Source organism: Glandiceps talaboti, chromosome 4, assembly GCF_964340395.1.
Source record: "Glandiceps talaboti chromosome 4, keGlaTala1.1, whole genome shotgun sequence".
Lineage (NCBI taxonomy): Eukaryota > Metazoa > Hemichordata > Enteropneusta > Spengelidae > Glandiceps > Glandiceps talaboti.
In genome coordinates, this window is record NC_135552.1 from 11,154,940 (window position 1) to 11,177,645 (window position 22,706).

Here is a 22,706-nt window from a genome sequence, read left to right on the forward strand (position 1 = left end):
TACCCTGTCAGTCTGTGTGTGTGTGTGTATGAAAGTATGTATGTATGTATGTATGTATGTATGTATGCATGTATGTATGTATACTTATGTGTATGTATGTATGTATGTATGTATGTATGTGTGTCTTAGTGTGCCATTAATGTCTGCCTATGACATCTTTCATCTACTTGCAAAATACAAATCAATGTCAGTTTTAATACACCTCATAGCTGTAGATTACAAAATCCATTTTTTTGTTCACTGAATCAATACCATACCTCTAACATAAATCTTTCAACTCCACCACAGACAAAGTGCTCTCTATTTTGACCTTTCTATCTCAAAACAATAAGGTTTTCTTCTCATGTTAAAAATCTACACACAAACATTCATAAACACAATGCTGGCAATGGAAATTTAAGATACTTTCTACCATTTCCATTTTGTTTCCCAGTGATCCATTATAGTGTTATTTTGTCACAGTTTTGTATTTGTATTTTCACATTTTCCCTTTTTTATATGGACCTTGAGTCTGATTCAAACAATAAAGAAATTTAAAATAAAAATAAACCACTGACTTGTCACTTTCCTACCAAGTCTTTCGATCTCTGTCATCTTCAATTTTTCACACCACTGCTCATTAGCATTCACCTGACCTTTGACCCTGCCATCTTTTTAATACACATAAACAACTAAATCTGTGCTGCCGATCCCGGCCTAATCCAGGAAGAAATCAAGGCTTTTGATCAGATTTCGAATAGATTTTTCAGCACTTTTTCAAAACACCTACTCACAACAAGCTTGTCCTACAGAGAGTAATCAATTCCACATATCCTGTTTATGTCGTGGCCTAGTAGCCTGGTACATAATTGGTCACTTTGAAATGATTTTTGAAAAATGGTAACGAAGCAATAAAAATTGCTTCAATATCTGTCCAAAAATACTGACAACTGTTGACAGGAAAATTTATAATAAAGAGAATGTGCTTGGATATATCCTGTTTGTGTTCATCAGAATGAACCTATAACATAGAAGACGCCTACGTGCAACGTTATTACTATTGTCGTCACCTAGGCCTATATTCCGTTCACAGGAAGTACCAAACCTTGAGTGGCCATATGGATAACAAATGGGTATTCATTTAGGATTTTAATTCATAAAACAACACTATGCTTTTATACTTGAAACAATAGCACCAATGGTGTTGTAGTACAACTGTACAGTTTATTATCTGGTTGCCAGTCAAGTGAACTATCTTTACCATTTATGCCATCATTTCGCTGTTGCTATGGGCATAGTCTTGTTTATTTGCATTCACCTTTTGGATGTTTATTCACTTGCCTAATCATCTCTGTTGTTATCTTGGCGATATACACCATCATTTGGCCGTTGCTGTAGGTGTGGTCTTGTTGCTAGGCATATTTGCATACATTTGTTTTAATGTTTATTCCCTTGCCTATTAATGTCTGTTATTAACATGCTTCATCTTTTGGCTGTTGCTATGGGTGTGGTCTTGTTGCTAGTCATATTTGCATACATTTAAAAAATATTTAGTCACTTACCTACCCATCCCTGTTGTTATCTTTGTAATATGTATCATCATTTCACTGTTGTTGAGGGCATGGTCATGGTTTCTAGGGCCTGTTTTTTTCATATATTTTGACCAGTAACCACAGAATAACACCTCCAGAAACATCCCCACCAAGTTTCACCCCCATTCCCCATTTAGTTTTCAAGATAAGTTTTTGACCAAAAGTTTAGTTTTTACACCTAATTTTTATATCACCAATGGGATCATCATGTAGAGAATTCACCTTCATCTACACATCCCCAGATGCATTCCCATTGAATTTCAGCTCATCCCACTCATTCATTTTGGAATTATAGATTTTTGTCCACTAAGACACATTTTTAACCCAAATCATACACCGGTGATAAGACCATTCTGATTTGAACAATTTCTAAACTAGACACCCAAGGTAATATACTCATCAAATATCCTGGCAATCGGTCCAGTGGTTTTTGACATGACTTTAAGTTGTTTAAACGCACGCACGTACACACACACACACACACACACACACACACACACACACACACACACACACACACACACACACACACACACACACACACACTTTTCCATGCCTATAGCACTACTGAACCTAGTTCAGGTGTGCTAAAAAACAATGTGAAACATAAACTAAATCCTTGTTTGTAACTCAAAACATTACAAAACATTAAAAAATGTTTAAAATATTTGTTATCGTACGAACAATAATTTACAAACTCTGCATGCTTTTTAGCTATTTGTAATCTATTGAGTTACAAACATGGATTTTGTCAATGCTGTTTCACATTGTTTTCCCAAGTAGGAAAACATAGTAGTGTTGTCTTAAAACTTAAAAATCCAAAATAAAAACCCATTTGTCATTCATATGATATGGCATGTGAACTCTAAATCCTACTTTGTTCAAGAAAACCCCCAAGCTATTCTCAGTTCAAATGAACAAAAAGTCTGGGGTATAATTTAACTACCATACTTTTTTAAAAAAAACAGAAGTCAAAATTTGATATCAAATTTACAGCAGTCATTTTAGAATCCAATATGGCCATCAAATAGTGTTATTCAACTCTATTCAAAAATAAATGGTTGATGGTTTCCATGAAAACAACTTACTGAACCCCCAATTTCTTTTACTATTTCAAAAGAACCTCAAACAAGCTTCCATATAGCAAAGTTTGGAGACAATGGAGGAACTCATGGAAAATTGTCACGGAGACATTCTCCATTTCTTCTACATATAGTAACTTTTTTGAACAACACACAGATTGTCTATCAGAAGGACTGTACTTAATTCAATGTTTCTAATGACCCAACCAACTGTATATTTCTTGAATTTGGCAAAATAAAAAAAATACATAATTGCTTGAAAAAGTCTATACAGCAGCAGTGACTACATTTGTACTTAGACTGGACAAGTTGGCAGACTTGAGCAACATTATCACCAAATCTACTGAAAATTCAACACCTCATTTTACACAGGCATTTCAGGCACAATACTGCGTTGAGATTATCAAAAGGATGAACTGAACTTGGCTAATGTAGTGTTAGGTTTGAAGGACTAACCATGATGTACTTCGCCCCCGAGTATGTGATATAATGCTTAGATTTATTTGGCTAAGCAGTTAATCTAAAAACATGATCAAGGACTTTAAGTCTTAACATTTGTCATAACAGCTGAGACCAAAAGCTGATTTTATCGTAAGCAAGTGTCTTTCTATAGCACTGATGCAGTATTCACATCAATTGGTTAGGTAGCATTTTCACCATTTGAATCCACTTTACTTGAATGTATGTATGTATTCACCATTATTCAGTTTGGTTTTGATTGAATTGAATTGAATTGAATTGAATTGAAATTTACTTCCGACAAAAGAGATAAACATACAAATAACAAGTAAACATTAACATCCTAAAAATGGAAGTGATTTAAAGTTGTGAGTGAGAGATTAGAAAATAGTTTCACTTAAGAATGTTCATTGTTCTTATAAACTATCTCCAAAGCTGGTATGTATTTTGACCTGATTATATCAAAGCACATCTGACAATGCTCTGTGTAAAAGTGTGAAATATTGAGTTTTTCTAAATTAAACCTTTTGAGTTAAGTCTTGTTGAGACCATCCATTTTTCATTTTATTTTCAGTTCTTATCTTGTTCATTGAAATTCAGTCAATAACAGGTCTTCATTGAAGACTCCATCCCCACCCCCACCCCCCACCTCCAAAGTTATACTTAATATCTGTAACTGTTCACACGGACAGGACCATTTGAAGCGTCTTACATTGTATTTGTGTGTATTCCATTGTTTGGTTTTGATTCACTCATGAATTTTGAAGTTTTGTTATAAAACATTTGCCAAGCTTTATTACTTCAGTTTATCCTAAGTTATATCCTGTCCATCAAAATCCAGTAAATAGCAAGCGTTTTAGCACTGTGTATGAGTGACAATCATTACTTGTGTTACAACTATCAAAATCCAGTAAATAGGAAGCGTTTTAGCACTGTGTATGAGTGACAATCATTACTTGTGTTACAACTATTGAAATCCAGTAAATAGGAAGTGTTTTAGCACTGTGTATGAGTGACAATCATTACTTGTGTTACAACTATCAAAATCCAGTAAATAGCAAGTGTTTTAGCACTGTGTATGAGTGACAATCATTACTTGTGTTACAACCATTGAAATCCAGTAAATAGCAAGCGTTTTACCACTGTGTATGAGTGACAATCATTACTTGTGTTACAACTATTGAAATCCAGTAAATAGCAAGTGTTTTAGCACTGTGTATGAGTGACAATCATTACTTGTGTTACAACTATTGAAATCCAGTAAATAGCAAGTGTTTTAGCACTGTGTATGAGTGACAATCATTACTTGTGTTACAACCATTGAAATCCAGTAAATAGGAAGTGTTTTAGCACTGTGTATGAGTGACAATCATTACTTGTGTTACAACTATTGAAATCCAGTAAATAGGAAGTGTTTTAGCACTGTGTATGAGTGACAATCATTACTTGTGTTACAACCATTGAAATCCAGTAAATAGGAAGTGTTTTGGCACTGTGTATGAGTGACAATCATTACTTGTGTTACAACCATTGAAATCCAGTAAATAGCAAGTGTTTTAGCACTGTGTATGAGTGACAATCATTACTTGTGTTACAACCATTGAAATCCAGTAAATAGCAAGTGTTTTAGCACTGTGTATGAGTGACAATCATTACTTGTGTTACAACTATCAAAATCCAGTAAATAGGAAGCGTTTTAGCACTGTGTATGAGTGACAATCATTACTTGTGTTACAACTATCAAAATCCAGTAAATAGGAAGCGTTTTAGCACTGTGTATGAGTGACAATCATTACTTGTGTTACAACTATCAAAATCCAGTAAATAGCAAGCGTTTTAGCACTGTGTATGAGTGACAATCATTACTTGTGTTACAACTATCAAAATCCAGTAAATAGCAAGCGTTTTAGCACTGTGTATGAGTGACAATCATTACTTGTGTTACAACTATCAAAATCCAGTAAATAGCAAGCGTTTTAGCACTGTGTATGAGTGACAATCATTACTTGTGTTACAACCATTGAAATCCAGTAAATAGGAAGTGTTTTGGCACTGTGTATGAGTGACAATCATTACTTGTGTTACAACTATCAAAATCCAGTAAATAGCAAGCGTTTTAGCACTGTGTATGAGTGACAATCATTACTTGTGTTACAACTATTGAAATCCAGTAAATAGCAAGCGTTTTAGCACTGTGTATGAGTGACAATCATTACTTGTGTTACAACTATTGAAATCCAATAAATATGAAGCGTTTTAGCACTGTGTATGAGTGACAATCATTACTTGTGTTACAACCATTGAAATCCAGTAAATAGGAAGTGTTTTAGCACTGTGTATGAGTGACAATCATTACTTGTGTTACAACTATCAAAATCCAGTAAATAGCAAGTGTTTTAGCACTGTGTATGAGTGACAATCATTACTTGTGTTACAACCATTGAAATCCAGTAAATAGCAAGCGTTTTAGCACTGTGTATGAGTGACAATCATTACTTGTGTTACAACCATTGAAATCCAGTAAATAGCAAGTGTTTTAGCACTGTGTATGAGTGACAATCATTACTTGTGTTACAACCATTGAAATCCAGTAAATAGGAAGTGTTTTAGCACTGTGTATGAGTGACAATCATTACTTGTGTTACAACTATTGAAATCCAGTAAATAGCAAGCGTTTTAGCACTGTGTATGAGTGACAATCATTACTTGTGTTACAACTATTGAAATCCAATAAATATGAAGCGTTTTAGCACTGTGTATGAGTGACAATCATTACTTGTGTTACAACCATTGAAATCCAGTAAATAGGAAGTGTTTTAGCACTGTGTATGAGTGACAATCATTACTTGTGTTACAACTATCAAAATCCAGTAAATAGCAAGTGTTTTAGCACTGTGTATGAGTGACAATCATTACTTGTGTTACAACCATTGAAATCCAGTAAATAGCAAGCGTTTTAGCACTGTGTATGAGTGACAATCATTACTTGTGTTACAACCATTGAAATCCAGTAAATAGCAAGTGTTTTAGCACTGTGTATGAGTGACAATCATTACTTGTGTTACAACCATTGAAATCCAGTAAATAGGAAGTGTTTTAGCACTGTGTATGAGTGACAATCATTACTTGTGTTACAACTATTGAAATCCAGTAAATAGCAAGCGTTTTAGCACTGTGTATGAGTGACAATCATTACTTGTGTTACAACTATCAAAATCCAGTAAATAGCAAGCGTTTTAGCACTGTGTATGAGTGACAATCATTACTTGTGTTACAACTATCAAAATCCAGTAAATAGCAAGTGTTTTAGCACTGTGTATGAGTGACAATCATTACTTGTGTTACAACTATCAAAATCCAGTAAATAGCAAGCGTTTTAGCACTGTGTATGAGTGACAATCATTACTTGTGTTACAACTATCAAAATCCAGTAAATAGGAAGTGTTTTAGCACTGTGTATGAGTGACAATCATTACTTGTGTTACAACTATCAAAATCCAGTAAATAGGAAGCGTTTTAGCACTGTGTATGAGTGACAATCATTACTTGTGTTACAACTATCAAAATCCAGTAAATAGGAAGTGTTTTAGCACTGTGTATGAGTGACAATCATTACTTGTGTTACAACTATCAAAATCCAGTAAATAGGAAGCGTTTTAGCACTGTGTATGAGTGACAATCATTACTTGTGTTACAACTATTGAAATCCAGTAAATAGCAAGTGTTTTAGCACTGTGTATGAGTGACAATCATTACTTGTGTTACAACCATTGAAATCCAGTAAATAGGAAGTGTTTTAGCACTGTGTATGAGTGACAATCATTACTTGTGTTACAACTATTGAAATCCAGTAAATAGCAAGCGTTTTAGCACTGTGTATGAGTGACAATCATTACTTGTGTTACAACTATTGAAATCCAGTAAATAGGAAGTGTTTTGGCACTGTGTATGAGTGACAATCATTACTTGTGTTACAACCATTGAAATCCAGTAAATAGCAAGTGTTTTAGCACTGTGTATGAGTGACAATCATTACTTGTGTTACAACTATCAAAATCCAGTAAATAGCAAGCGTTTTAGCACTGTGTATGAGTGACAATCATTACTTGTGTTACAACCATTGAAATCCAGTAAATAGCAAGCGTTTTAGCACTGTGTATGAGTGACAATCATTACTTGTGTTACAACCATTGAAATCCAGTAAATAGGAAGCGTTTTAGCACTGTGTATGAGTGACAATCATTACTTGTGTTACAACTATCAAAATCCAGTAAATAGCAAGCGTTTTAGCACTGTGTATGAGTGACAATCATTACTTGTGTTACAACTATCAAAATCCAGTAAATAGCAAGTGTTTTAGCACTGTGTATGAGTGACAATCATTACTTGTGTTACAACTATCAAAATCCAGTAAATAGCAAGCGTTTTAGCACTGTGTATGAGTGACAATCATTACTTGTGTTACAACTATTGAAATCCAATAAATATGAAGCGTTTTAGCACTGTGTATGAGTGACAATCATTACTTGTGTTACAACCATTGAAATCCAGTAAATAGGAAGTGTTTTAGCACTGTGTATGAGTGACAATCATTACTTGTGTTACAACTATTGAAATCCAATAAATATGAAGCGTTTTAGCACTGTGTATGAGTGACAATCATTACTTGTGTTACAACTATTGAAATCCAATAAATATGAAGCGTTTTAGCACTGTGTATGAGTGACAATCATTACTTGTGTTACAACTATCAAAATCCAGTAAATAGGAAGTGTTTTAGCACTGTGTATGAGTGACAATCATTACTTGTGTTACAACTATCAAAATCCAGTAAATAGCAAGCGTTTTAGCACTGTGTATGAGTGACAATCATTACTTGTGTTACAACTATTGAAATCCAATAAATAGCAAGCATTTTAGCACTGTGTATGAGTGACAATCATTACTTGTGTTACAACTATCAAAATCCAGTAAATAGCAAGCGTTTTAGCACTGTGTATGAGTGACAATCATTACTTGTGTTACAACTATCAAAATCCAGTAAATAGGAAGTGTTTTAGCACTGTGTATGAGTGACAATCATTACTTGTGTTACAACCATTGAAATCCAGTAAATAGCAAGTGTTTTAGCACTGTGTATGAGTGACAATCATTACTTGTGTTACAACCATTGAAATCCAGTAAATAGGAAGTGTTTTAGCACTGTGTATGAGTGACAATCATTACTTGTGTTACAACCATTGAAATCCAGTAAATAGCAAGTGTTTTAGCACTGTGTATGAGTGACAATCATTACTTGTGTTACAACCATTGAAATCCAGTAAATAGGAAGTGTTTTAGCACTGTGTATGAGTGACAATCATTACTTGTGTTACAACCATTGAAATCCAGTAAATAGGAAGTGTTTTAGCACTGTGTATGAGTGACAATCATTACTTGTGTTACAACTATCAAAATCCAGTAAATAGCAAGTGTTTTAGCACTGTGTATGAGTGACAATCATTACTTGTGTTACAACTATTGAAATCCAGTAAATAGCAAGTGTTTTAGCACTGTGTATGAGTGACAATCATTACTTGTGTTACAACTATCAAAATCCAGTAAATAGGAAGCGTTTTAGCACTGTGTATGAGTGACAATCATTACTTGTGTTACAACTATTGAAATCCAGTAAATAGGAAGTGTTTTAGCACTGTGTATGAGTGACAATCATTACTTGTGTTACAACTATTGAAATCCAGTAAATAGGAAGTGTTTTGGCACTGTGTATGAGTGACAATCATTACTTGTGTTACAACTATCAAAATCCAGTAAATAGGAAGTGTTTTAGCACTGTGTATGAGTGACAATCATTACTTGTGTTACAACTATCAAAATCCAGTAAATAGGAAGTGTTTTAGCACTGTGTATGAGTGACAATCATTACTTGTGTTACAACTATTGAAATCCAGTAAATAGGAAGTGTTTTAGCACTGTGTATGAGTGACAATCATTACTTGTGTTACAACCATTGAAATCCAGTAAATAGCAAGTGTTTTAGCACTGTGTATGAGTGACAATCATTACTTGTGTTACAACCATTGAAATCCAGTAAATAGCAAGTGTTTTAGCACTGTGTATGAGTGACAATCATTACTTGTGTTACAACTATTGAAATCCAGTAAATAGCAAGCGTTTTAGCACTGTGTATGAGTGACAATCATTACTTGTGTTACAACTATTGAAATCCAGTAAATAGCAAGCGTTTTAGCACTGTGTATGAGTGACAATCATTACTTGTGTTACAACCATTGAAATCCAGTAAATAGCAAGTGTTTTAGCACTGTGTATGAGTGACAATCATTACTTGTGTTACAACCATTGAAATCCAGTAAATAGCAAGCGTTTTAGCACTGTGTATGAGTGACAATCATTACTTGTGTTACAACTATTGAAATCCAGTAAATAGGAAGTGTTTTAGCACTGTGTATGAGTGACAATCATTACTTGTGTTACAACTATTGAAATCCAGTAAATAGGAAGTGTTTTAGCACTGTGTATGAGTGACAATCATTACTTGTGTTACAACTATCAAAATCCAGTAAATAGCAAGTGTTTTAGCACTGTGTATGAGTGACAATCATTACTTGTGTTACAACTATTGAAATCCAGTAAATAGCAAGTGTTTTAGCACTGTGTATGAGTGACAATCATTACTTGTGTTACAACCATTGAAATCCAGTAAATAGCAAGTGTTTTAGCACTGTGTATGAGTGACAATCATTACTTGTGTTACAACCATGTCCTATCCTTCTTATTTGTATGTTTTTCATGACCTAACCTTCATCCCGTCACACAGCTTAAACCAAAAGGTTGATCATATCTACTCAATCAAGATACCACCCTCAGTCTTTACTGCGTTACATGACTGACAGTCAGCTTAGAATCATGTTGCTAGTCATGATATCAGTCACAATGGATGGTTACATATAATCATCTAGATTGAATCAGTGTTCAAATCATCCGGATTGAATCCGTGCTCAAATCATCTACAAAGATTGAATCATGGCTCCAATCATCCAGATTGAATCAGTGTTCAAATCATCTAGATTGAATCAGTGCTCAAATTAATTTAGATTGAATCAGTGTTCAAATCATCCAGATTGAATCAGTGTTCAAATCATCTAGATTGAATCAGTGTTCAAATCATCTAGATTGAATCAGTGCTCAAATCATCTAGATTGAATCAGTGCTCAAATCATCCGGATTGAATCGGTGCTCAAATCATCCGGATTGAATCAGTGCTCAAATCATCTAGATTGAATCAATAATCAAATCATCTAGATTGAATCACTCCTCAAATTGCCTAGATTTACATGTAACATTCACTTTCCACTATAGTCGGGTTTCAGTGACAGAGTTCAATCTCATTGAAATGAAGAAATTATTCAATTTCATTATTTTTACCATAATCCAAACAACTGTGTGTTTATACAGTATACTTTGTGTGATATATAAAACAAGTAAAATAGCTTGTAACTACAGACAGAATGCCAGATTTCCAATTACATCCCTTGCACGTCCTTGCAATGAATCATTTTCTGTACAAAATATGAGTGACAGGATTTTAGAAATAAGCAGTTAAACTTTAAGTAACATCTGAGTGCAAAGGGTTAAACTTTTCTAGGCCAGGTGGCACAACAATAGATTTGCAGACTATAAGAAGACATTAGTTATGTTCCTTTTAGTACATATCATGACCAAGCCAGTTGCATCACGTTTGATATGTACCGGTATGTATTACAGGGTGTGTTCCACAGACTTGAGGGGTAGGCTGTGTCACTCAGCCATGGCTCACTCACAAGACGAGAATGAATGGGGGGGGGGGCTTCTAGAGTACCTATGAGAGAAATTCCACATTCCTGTACAAAATTTATTCACCAAAATAACCATGTTCAAAGTATACACAAGTTCAACATCTCCCCTTATACCTCCATCATTCAAATCCCATGATAGACTGTCCTTTTTTATGGTATAAAAACTCATTCATGCACCCTGATGAGGAAAAACATTCCTTCCCTGCATCAACAGAATGTGGCATTACACACAGCAACAGGTGAAACTGATCTTGCTATAGTGAATCTCTATACAGCTTAGACACAATCACAACAGGAAGCTACCAACCCTGACCTGGATACATATACACACTTTCTCTCCAGGACATGGTTTATACATGATATCACTTGTGACATTAATGTGATAAACATGCCAATATCCTTCAAATAGTCTATCCAACTGAGTCTGTTGTCATTGAAAACATCTACAACTAGGGACATGTAATCCCTTGTAATGTCCTTCCTAATGCTCATCCATCAAACTCTACATACTGTATTCTGTAGATGTCAGCTTTAGATACTGGGTAATGTTTATAGGACCCTGCAGGTGATTCAGACTACCTAACTTAACCACTTTTCATAATAAAAGACCCTTAATTTGATGAAGGTTACCCTGCCCTTCAAATAGGGCTGTGAATGGGTAGGTCACACTGTACAATATTTTACCCATAACTCTCTCTGATTTGTACTTTCAGACATCATCTCCTTGAAGCCGGACAAATCTCACCAATGTACAGGGTTTTGTAAAAACATTTTTCACATTCGCGAAGCATAGAATTGCTACTGATGAGTTTCTGAATACCCATTTTCATTGGTTCTGATATTACTGAAATTTTGTAGGAGATAGCAATTTTAGAAATTTGTCAACAGATTTTCTTGAAAGACATGCAGAATATTTGTAACGAAACTAAGGAATATATATGCACCTGTTATGATTTTGCCAAAGAAGTAGATTACTCTGAATAGGTATAACAAAAGAAATTTGCATATTAAAACTCTTCATACAAACTGACTACCCAAGTTAGTGATACTTTCATATTGAAAAGTGTTTTATTCAGAGCACATGTTTAATTTGGTTGTTAATACATTTTTATACAATATTTAGAACTTTATTTTTGATTGGGAAGCGTCTTTGTTACATATTATTTAAACATAATTATTATGCTTAAAATATTAAGGTTATTGAAGAAGTTATAAAATAAAGACCCTCCAAGCATACCAATGGCGCCCTCTAGTTTTGATGGTATGATCGGGACATCGTTTAGGTTCTAATATTGTCTGTGTGAACAAAAATGTTTATGTTTTATAACAGTAGGTGATGCTCTTTGTTTACAATGGTGTGAATACAGCCAACGTCTTTGGTTCTAATGTCATCTTTCTGTTAACAAAATTTTTTTTTAACATTAGATGGTACTACTGTAGTTTTCAAAGGTATAATCATGTTTATGTTCCAAGTTTCTGATACCATTTCAGTTAAAATAGTACCCTGGTCTGTGTCTGCCACTTGGTGGCGCTGCAGTTTTCTATAATTCATCAACAGAGCCAAATATTATCAAGAATTCATTCTATCCTGAAAAAGAACATACAGTACTTTGAATGTATTGAACTGTTAATAATACCCTTGAATCGGCCTTTAACCTTTAACCTTGCTGCACATTTTTGTTCAAGTCACATGATATAAAATAATCAATCATACCAGTCACGTTCAGATGCAGTGGTCAAAAGATGAAAATCAAGCACATCAACATTTTTCATCCATATGTGTTGAAAATATAAAGTTATTAAAACTTCCCTATAAATGTTTCGGCAATGGCATGAATTGACATGAATATTGGCAAGCCATGTCTGATTTATGTCAACTTTTGTTAGTTGGTGTACTGTTTACTCAACTGTATGAAAAGTTAGCCGTTTGTTACCCGTTTATATCCTGAACTAACCTATACTACTGTAGACCCTGCATGATGAAGGGAGCCCTCAGTGTCATCAATTATCACATTGACCTGTCTATGAGGTCACTGTACATACATTGTGTAGCTCATAGACCCTCCACCCTGGGAGGAGGGTCTATGTGTAGCAGGATATACACTATATATCTACTGCACTTCTGTAAAATCCTCAAATGTGTGTAATATCATTGCAGTTTTTTCCAACAATACAGCATCTTTGACTGTGGTATAAATGTCTGTCTGTATTATAAACACCATCTATTACCATGGTAACGTAGAACCCCCAGTCTTTTAACCATTTGTCTAACATTTGTCATCGTTGACTGTTGTAAAATACATGTAACCACCAGCTGTCCATCCCCCAAGCTACTGTACCATAAGACGTCCAGGGGTCTTACTAATTGTCCAGCACTGCACTGTAGCATGGCGAGACTGCATCAACTTCATTCACATTTACAGACAGGGGATTCGTTTTCTATGGGACAATCAAACCCTGAACACATTGACATGGGGGGGGGGGGGTGACGTTATCGAAGAGTGCATGTATCAAATCTCCATGAAATACGAAACTGGTAAGTGCCATTGATGGTAGATCTGATCACAACGTGTACACCAGCAGTCTCCAACAAATATTCACAACCTTCAGACAGGGAATACACATTTGTACATTCATTCAGTCACAACTCTTTTCTGAACTTCTTGGGGTGTTTACAGAAATAAGCTTAATTAAATACACAGCATCACTGCCATATTTACTTTGCTTCTTTTAAAAATTGGGGGTGGGGGACATTTTCAGGTCAGACTGAACTAATCACAAACTGATATAGATGTTGGTCAGTTCTTCACGGCAATGTCTACATATGACCGACAGAGGGCGCTGTTTACAAAGGTTCACATATCCTTCACAACAAATTATTTCAACACCTATGGGCTATACATCATCATCATCATACCACAGAACTACAAACACATCAAATTTACAACATACACATATACAACCAAGTTGTGAAATACTGGTAACATTTAATAACTGGTGATAATAACGATTTATACAAGGTATTGAATTTTGTTATTAAAGACATCTAAGGTACTTCTCTATCACTGTGTAGAGTATATATAAAAAATTCAACAGAAACATCTTTTCTCAGAAAACAATATGTTGTATTTCAGTTACTGAATCTACACTTGAGAAAGTAAAGGAACTTAGCGTATGAAACGGCTGACATAAATGACACCAATTTGTGAGAAAGAAAGTCATTTTTTCTGACTTACTGTCGTGTTTAGAGAAATAAACTTTAAATACAAGATATTACTATTATATGTTTAATTTGTTTCTTTTAAAAAGTAGGGCTGGGGAATATTTTCAAGACAGACTTAACTAAAAACAAATGATAGGTTAGTCGGTTCTTTGCTGCAATGTCTACATGTGACCGACAGAGGGCGCTCTTTACAAAGTTCATCTCAGGGGACTGATCAATGACAATTTAGCATTTAATACAACTTCTTTGCTTTGTTGTAAAGTGAGTCCACCACTTTACCCATACTCTGGATTGTTTCTAATGCATTTTCATAAGTTTTATCCACGACTGGTTCATCAAAGACAACCAAAACACCCATTCCTTGGTCCAAGATACCTGTGGGTAGGTGAGAGGGTGTGCTGTTTACCAATATCATCAATATGTGTGTATGTGTCAATGAGTGCCAATATATGTACATTGTGTGTGTGTGTGTGTGTGTGTGTGTATGTATACATGTCTGTCTAATGATGTGTGTGTGTAAATATGATGTAGTATGTCTTACAAAGTCTGTTGTTAAAATAGTTTTACTTGTGCAACTATGGTGTTAACTTTACTGTACAAGTGGAAAATCAGTCCAACCCATCACCCAATGGCATACGGATATAACTATTCACTGTTAATTTCACAGCAAAACACAGCACACAATTGGGTTAGTAGAACACACACAAATTACAGTTACAAATTCCATATGGAAGCAACCCCATCACCATTATCATAATGCAAAGAAAGTCACACAATGACACAACACAAGCAAGGCTATCTTACTATGAAAGCCACACCCACATATTTAAACAACACAATGTAACACAACATAATATAACACAAACAAAGATGTCCTACCATGAAACTTTTTATCCAGGATCATCTGTGACAATTTCTTCTCTACCAGATCCTAAAGACCCCAAAAAGGGACAGAAACATTTATAATAATCAACAAGACAGAAGCAAAGGGAAAGTAACACGGAATATACTAGAAATCTACCAGAGTATTACAGAATGGTGTTCACAAAATTGGAAATCTTCCTTTCTTTAGGGAGTAGTCTGCTGCTGTACTGAAACTAACACAATGACAGTATCATACAGCTTTACATTTGTCAAAAGAAGAGAGAAATGCTATACACCTGTACATTGTACATTGGTCATATTGTGACAACCCCACCACCCCCATCCCTCACCCCCCTCCCACATCTACAACTTCTCACACCAGACAATGGGTACATTATAATTCTCACTTTACCAATATAATTCTAGAACTCTCCCTTACCAATGTAATCATGCAAGTCACTTACCAATGCTAGTTTTATAACTCTCTTACCAAGACTAGTTTTATAACTCACTTACCAAGACTAGTTTCCTAACTCTCACTTACCAAGGGTAAACCTAGAACACTCACTTACCACAGCTAGTTTCCTAACTCTCACTTACCAAGGCTAGCTTCCCAACTCTCATTTACCAAGGCTAGTTTTATGACTCTCACTTACCAAGGGTAATTTGATAATGTTGGCTACATGCTGTACTTGTACTCTGGAGAATGGTTCAATAATTCTACACAGATTCTGTTCCAGTAAATTATCATAACAGGAATCAACATGTGCTTTGATAATTTTATCTTCTACTAATTGTTCCTTGTAAACTTGCAGGGTCTATAGAGGTAGACAAAAGACAAGACAAGGTTGAATGAAATCATAGATTTTCATGTTTCTCAAAACATATAATATGAAATTCTATCTACGTTGCTTATGTTTCACATTACACAAACAACTCCCAAATGTGAATTGTGTTTGCCAATTTGGATGAAAGAGAGACACTGATAAAGACACAAGGTATGTGTGGACGGTGTCACTCTGTGCATGCATGTGTGAGTCTGTGCGCACGTGTGTATGTGCATGCGTGCGTGCATGCGTGCATATACGATAGACTGGACAGCTTGCCAGCACCCTCCTATGGTAAAACAGATTACCAGAGGCAAATCATCCCCAGCAATCATGGGAGTTCAATCGTTCACCCATTTATCAAATTGTTCATGAATAATATATCAGGGTTCTGCCAAGCTTGAGAGTAGTCCCGGTCATGCTAATTTGCATAATTAATATTCATTAATAAATTAATGGTGCATTCAAAGTACATGGAGTATGATCAAAGTTGCCAATGAAAAGATAAAACCAACTTTTCTTTCTCTACAGATTTATAACTCTAATCTCAATCTTTGCACATCGATTTTTTCAATCACAGTTTTTGATTAGTTTTCTCAGAAAAGCTAAAGTTGTTTCAATCAAACTAAATATCCAAAGACGATTGCAGTTTCAAAACTCTAAAAAGTTGAGTATATCCACACATGTGCATTGCATTTAGACGAAATCTCGTGATACATGAGACCTCGCGATAGTTTGTGACGTCACCACCCGCCATTTTGGAAATTACGTGTTTTCATCGTCGTGCTATGTACGATGTCAAACTACTAAGTAAAAGTGTTTTCAGAGTAAAATTGAATAGAAAACTAATGATCGGACACAACGTCAACACTTTATAAAAAGGTATATGAGGCTGTTATACTTTTTTGACGACGCTGAAGAATGCTAGTCAAAAGTCTGCAGCATCGTGTTTGCCCTGTAATTCACACGTACTCACTGTATACGAGATATCAATGTATAGCGTCAGCTGTTGTCAGTTCACACTTCATCTTTATAAATAGTCGAGTATTTGTCATTACTGTAATTAATGGTCGTCTACATTGTTCTTTTCTCAAAGACATTTTAATACTTCATTATCTTTTAAATCAATGCGACCATGTGGGCAGAAAATGACAGTAGAATTATTAAAGTGAGTGTGGGGGGGTCGATGGTAACCGAAAAGTTACACTTGAAGGTGGTGGTTGGCAACCTGTTTTGGTGGTCGCCAAGACTGAGTCCCGGACGCTAGCGACCGGTGCCGACCGGTCGTTGGCAGATCCCTGTATATATCATCTTGTCAGATATTCAAATCATTCCCAAACAACACACGATATCAAGGTCACAAGATTTCACTGTCATTTGAAACTTACTTAAAACATCACTGATAGAGAAACATCTTAAAGTGGTCATATGGATGAGGATTTGGTATATATTTGAGATTTATAAAACATTTTTATCATGGCTTCCGACTTGAAAACTCAATGTGCAACAACATTGACCAAGTGCGTGTTTGTAACTTAAAACATTGCAAGAAAACTATTTTAAAAAATATGTAAATGTTTGTTATTGTACGTACAATAACAAACATTTTACATATTTAGTAATTTTGTGCAATTTATTGAGTTACAAAGAAAGACTTGGTATATGCTGTTTCACATTGATTTTTCAAGTAAGAAGCCATGATAAAATTGGTTTATAAATTAAAACGCCAAAATAAATACCCAATCCTCATGGCCACTTTAACAGACCTCTGTACACAATGAAACTTTACCTTATTGAATTCTGATAAAGATCTTTTCTGGTAAGCTGACGCAATACTTTTCATGGCTTCTACTTCTGGACCTGCGTACCTTAGGGCCAACTTTCCACTGATAATAGACTGTACATCATCAGGACTGAAATAGGAATCAGAATTTCAAAATATCATTGATGAGAACAGTACATAGGTACAGTTTATCCCAGTTTTTTAATGACAAATTTAATCTTAATTTGCCCGAGTTTGAGTACATTTCCCCCATTACCAGCTTTTTAAAGTACTGATTCATAATAAAAGGTGTTAGCCTGGGACCACGTCCATATTGAGACACTTTTAGGTGTTCTTTACCAAATAATCCCACATATACACAACTTCAATAAATGGCAATGTCAAGTCAATAGCAATGTGGCTAGTTCACAAATGTTTGCGAGTTCTCTCTTAAGGGTGTGTTATTATAGTAGGTGCCCATGTCATGTAATAAATGAATACACACTGGCCTCAAACATGCCATTTTCTTTGGAAAGCAAAAGGGATGGCATCACATACAGGGCCAGGTGAGAGTTCCAAGATTCTGAAATTAGGTACAAGTTTTTTGTTTTGTTTTCGTACACAGCGCCCTCTAGCAACCATATTTTGAGATTCAGTTGCTCTCCCTATTCTACTCACCTGTTGAGTAAAATTTTACAGAGTAACATATATTTCAGAGCTTGTACAGCTTTAGGACTATCTATGGAGTCATAGCCTTCAAAGGCTTCATAGAAGTATGAAAATGCAGTCTTGAAGTCTTTGTCATCAGCAGCATGGAGAATACCTGTAAAATGGTACAAACGTGTGGTTTATAACAATTTCAGAAATACTAGTATCTCGCTCACAGCTGGCAATTTTTTATATAAGTTACAGCACCCTCTAGTGGTAGCATTTCAAACACATCATTGTAAGGTTCCTTGCATCAAACCTAATTCCTCCAGGACTTTGCTGACTCTAATAGTCTTTGCTGCACACATAACGATTACAGTGGAACAGCTACACTGCAACTAGAAATGGTTGCAATCAGCAACAGGGGCTGAAGAATGAGGCAACTGGGAATGTGCAAACCCACCAGGTTGAATGTTGCATCATGGGAAATGTCATAATAAATACTAATCAATTACTATTGTAAACAATATTGTTACATTGTTTATAACCACCAATAATCAATTCATGTTTACCCTGACCAGTGTGAGAGATTTATTTCATCGGTAGCTCCAGATAAGTTATTACGATAACCACAAATAATCCCATAGTCCTTTGCATCTGAGCATGCTCAGTCTGGATTGCAAGTCGCCTATTACTTCTGCCTCAAAACACCAAAGCTCAGTGGAATGAAAAAGGCATTCACAATTTAAAAACTTATCACAAGAATAAACTGTTTACAAAGAAATTTACCTGACTGCATGTCCAGAGCTGCTTGGAGTTTTGGTGGACAATATATCGTGTTGGCAGTTGTACGTGCTGATGTCAGGGCAGCTCTGTAGATGTGAAGTTGATACTAGTATGTTTAATTTAATGAGATGAAGACTATCATTAAATCCATTTAAACTATGTACCGAGGTAAGAATGTTGATCATACTCTCACAAATTTTAATACAACTTCTTCCAAACTTGGCTTAAATTTAGGTCTAACAACTGAGAGTTTAGTAATCTTAAAGTGGTCATATGGATGAGGATTGGGTATTTATGTTGGATTTTTAATTTATTAAACAATTTTATCATGGCTTCCTACTTGAAAAATAAATGTGAAACAACCTAGGCCAAGCCCTTGTTTGTAACTCAATAAAAAGTTTATCAATACGTTCACTAAATAATTCACCATTAAATATTTAGCTTGAAACTTTGAAATAGGTGAGAATGATGATAAATGCTATAGATTACAAACAACTTGGTAAAAGATAATTTGTCAGAAGGTGAGAAGCACAATGTTAAACACTTCAACAGCAGAAAATTTTCTTTTAGTCAAATAATAGTCTGTAAGAATAAGATATGTCATGTCGCTCTGCCCTCATCAGCCTCCTCTCTCCAGCTGGGGTTGACTGATGTGTGAGGGCCCCCATCACGGTATACCTTACACACTAGGCACATAACTGCACATAGAAATCGTTCTTGTAAGGGATATGAAAACGACATTGAAATGCTTTACCTTGACTTTGGAAGATTAGAAAGACCATGATAAACTTTACTCTCTAGTAGCTGGACTTCCATTAATAACGCCTTGTCGTCCATTTTCTTCAGTTCTTTTAATAGTGCAGTACCTGAATGAAACCAAGTAGGGCAATAACTGTCAACATGGATAACTCTATACTTTGATTTACAACGGTTATAACGCACAAGCTGTGCAAAGTTTTTAGCACTGAGCTTTCAATCTGACTTGGTCCGATGATCTTCATCTATATTTTATTTATAGAAAAGTATCTCAAGTATGTTTTGGGTATAAATTGACAAAAATTGGGGTATACATTTCCATCTATAAAAGAAATACAAAAGGGTGATTGGAACTATGTGTTGGATTATGCAAACCTTGGAAAGAGTGACACACACATTGACAGAAAGACACCAACAGAAATAAACCGAGATATGCACACACTGTGTAACACTATGTCGTCGCGTCAGTGCAGTAAGGTTGTATCTGCCTATACAATTGCATAGCAGATACGAGCTTACTGCACTGACATAGCAATGTGTGTGTATCTCTGTCTGACTAGTGTCATAGCCACACACTACTTACCTAACTGAAGTGCTTCTAAGTATTGTATAGTTTCATAGTAAAGTGCTATAAGCCGAGCTTCTAATGCCTGTCTTAGGAATGTCCTCTTCTCATCTTTGGCCCATTCAATACACTCCTTACAAAGTTCAACCTACAACAAAACAACAGATGTTCTTGTATGTTCAAAGAAAGGCATTATAAAACAGCCCTACTTCCTTGATGTGTATGCACAACAGTTAATTGTAAGTGGTGGTTAAGTATGCTTTGACAGTAAGTACAATACTGGGAGTACCTTTCAAATATGTAGCAAAATCTACACCCAAATACTTATAAACTCTGCATGTGTCCATTTAAACTTCAAGAATCTGTTTTCCATTTGTTCTTACCTCTTTACCCGTACCAGCCTCCATATCTAAGAAGAGATCAACCAGGGCTCTAACCATTTTAGCAGCCTTCGCTTTACTAACCAAATTAAGGAAAGGTCTTGCAAACTTGATTAACCCGGCCAACTCTGAAAAGTATCAAATATTCAATATTAACCTCACACAGGCAAAATAAACATTTAAAAAAAAAATCAAATTCATACCCTGGTAGTTCTCCATCATGGCAATGCACATCTACATTACTAGTTCTACAAGGCTCAGGCAATGAGTCAAAACATTTTAAATCACCATTATTTTTTCCAATTTTTCATAAATTAGTTTGTACAATAATATTATTCACCATACACATGATGTAAAGGTTTTGTCACTACTTGTCCTTCAACCTGTAGTGACAAGGCCCCTTAGGTTACTAGTATTTTCCTTGGCTGATTTTTTTTCCACAAAAAGATGACCAAAATGAATTCAAGTCAGTACAAAATACAACAGACTTCAAGAAAATCTTCCAAGTAGAATTCAATCAATGGATGGATGATGGGCTAACATACTAAGTTTAATGGCATGGTTGCTTGTTAAAATAAAGACAATCTACCTTCTGCTTGGCCAGTCTTTTGTAGAAGTGTCCCCAGTGCTAAGACACCTTGCTCTTTGACCCGTACACCTTCTTCATCTTCTACACTGACATCTCGTTTCACTGGAAAAATCAAAAGAACAATCCATTTGATAAATAACGTCAAAACCTTCATATCAATTATATGACAATCTCCCTAACAGGACAGTGACATTGTCAGAATCAAGTCCAGACTTACTCTACAGACAGGACTAATACTTTACATGAGTGTGTGAGCATGTGAGTATATTTTGGGGGGTTGTCGAGTGGTTAAACCACTTGCCCCTTACCACTGCGGTCAGGGTTTGAACCCATTCAGGGTTTGATTAAATTTACCACGCTGTAAGTAGGAAAAGTGTCATTAAGTTTGACTCTACCAAACAACACGTTTTCCCTGGGTTTCCTCCTGCACTAACACTAAACCTTCCTCCTGTTATTGGTATAAATAAATTGAACTTGTGGACCATACAACTATGTTTTTTGTTTCTCTTTCTTTTCTTTTCTTTTTTTTTTTTTTGGGGGGGGGGGTCATGGATTTATTGTCTTTCCTCTTGTCGTTAAAATGCCACGTTCATACATTACAATGGGCATAAATATGAGAGAATTTAGTTTAAGAGGACTAGGATTTTTGTTATTTTTTCAAAGGACACAATTTATTATTTCATTCATTTGATACTTAATTTATATTCAAAAAATTCAATTTTGTGCCATATCATGCCTATATCCTATGCAACATATTTACATGGGTATATTTACTGTTAGATCAAAACAACTGCAAACGTCAGTATATTGATATCCAAATACAAGAAAATATCTTGAGGAAAGAACTGTCTATGGTATCATGAAACATGGTTTGACAGAAAAACCTACAAAAATTATTGCCAACATATTCACAATTCATAAAACGATACAATAATTGTCACACTGATACACACACACTGTGTGAATGTCTGTATCGTAACCGTTGCCGTGAGTCAGCCACTTTCGGAGTTTTCAAAATGGATACAATTCGTGAAATAAGGAAAGAAAATAATTCAAAACAGGCAGACATTGAAGTTATTAAATAAGCGACAGTAACTTCCCACTTACCTATGGCGTGTAAAATACCAACTGCTGAGCTTGGATCAGTTTTTGCCAGGGCTTGTGCTTTCTCCAAGTCGGCTGCGGCCATTTTGATAACATGTGAGTACCCACAATTCAAAGTAATTTAACCTTTGACACAACACCTTGTTCAAAGAGTATATTTTGAAGTAATTCATTTATGTTCAAAACAAATTCTATTTGAACTACAGAATATACTTAAAAATACAATATACAAAA

General features: G+C 35.2%; 1 protein-coding gene across 1 annotated transcript; it reads right to left on the reverse strand.

Moving 5' to 3' along the window:
- Positions 1–13,955: 13,955 nt before the first annotated feature.
- Positions 13,956–22,573, reverse strand: LOC144433788 (26S proteasome non-ATPase regulatory subunit 11A-like). Its single transcript, XM_078122152.1, has 11 exons — positions 22,476–22,573; positions 21,369–21,470; positions 20,783–20,907; positions 20,418–20,547; positions 19,833–19,944; positions 19,082–19,164; positions 18,323–18,467; positions 17,672–17,795; positions 15,712–15,873; positions 15,071–15,122; positions 13,956–14,566 (listed from the first exon to the last, which is right to left on the reverse strand). The coding sequence occupies exons 1-11, from the start codon at positions 22,555–22,557 to the stop codon at positions 14,424–14,426; spliced, it is 1,260 nt and encodes a 419-aa protein (XP_077978278.1). The 5' UTR covers positions 22,558–22,573; the 3' UTR covers positions 13,956–14,423.
- Between the last annotated feature and the right edge of the window lie 133 nt (positions 22,574–22,706).

What these genes read in the sequence shown, in the direction of transcription:
- LOC144433788 (XM_078122152.1), bottom strand. Translation starts at nt 22,557, where the DNA reads ATGGCCGCAGCCGACTTGGAGAAAGCACAAGCCCTGGCAAAAACTGAT. An exon ending in TGGTATTTTACACGCCATAG is followed by an intron (nt 21,471 to 22,475) that starts GTAAGTGGGAAG and finishes TGATTTTTCCAG; the next exon opens with TGAAACGAGATGTCAGTGTA. An exon ending in TGTAAAATTTTACTCAACAG is followed by an intron (nt 17,796 to 18,322) that starts GTGAGTAGAATA and finishes TTCCTATTTCAG; the next exon opens with TCCTGATGATGTACAGTCTA.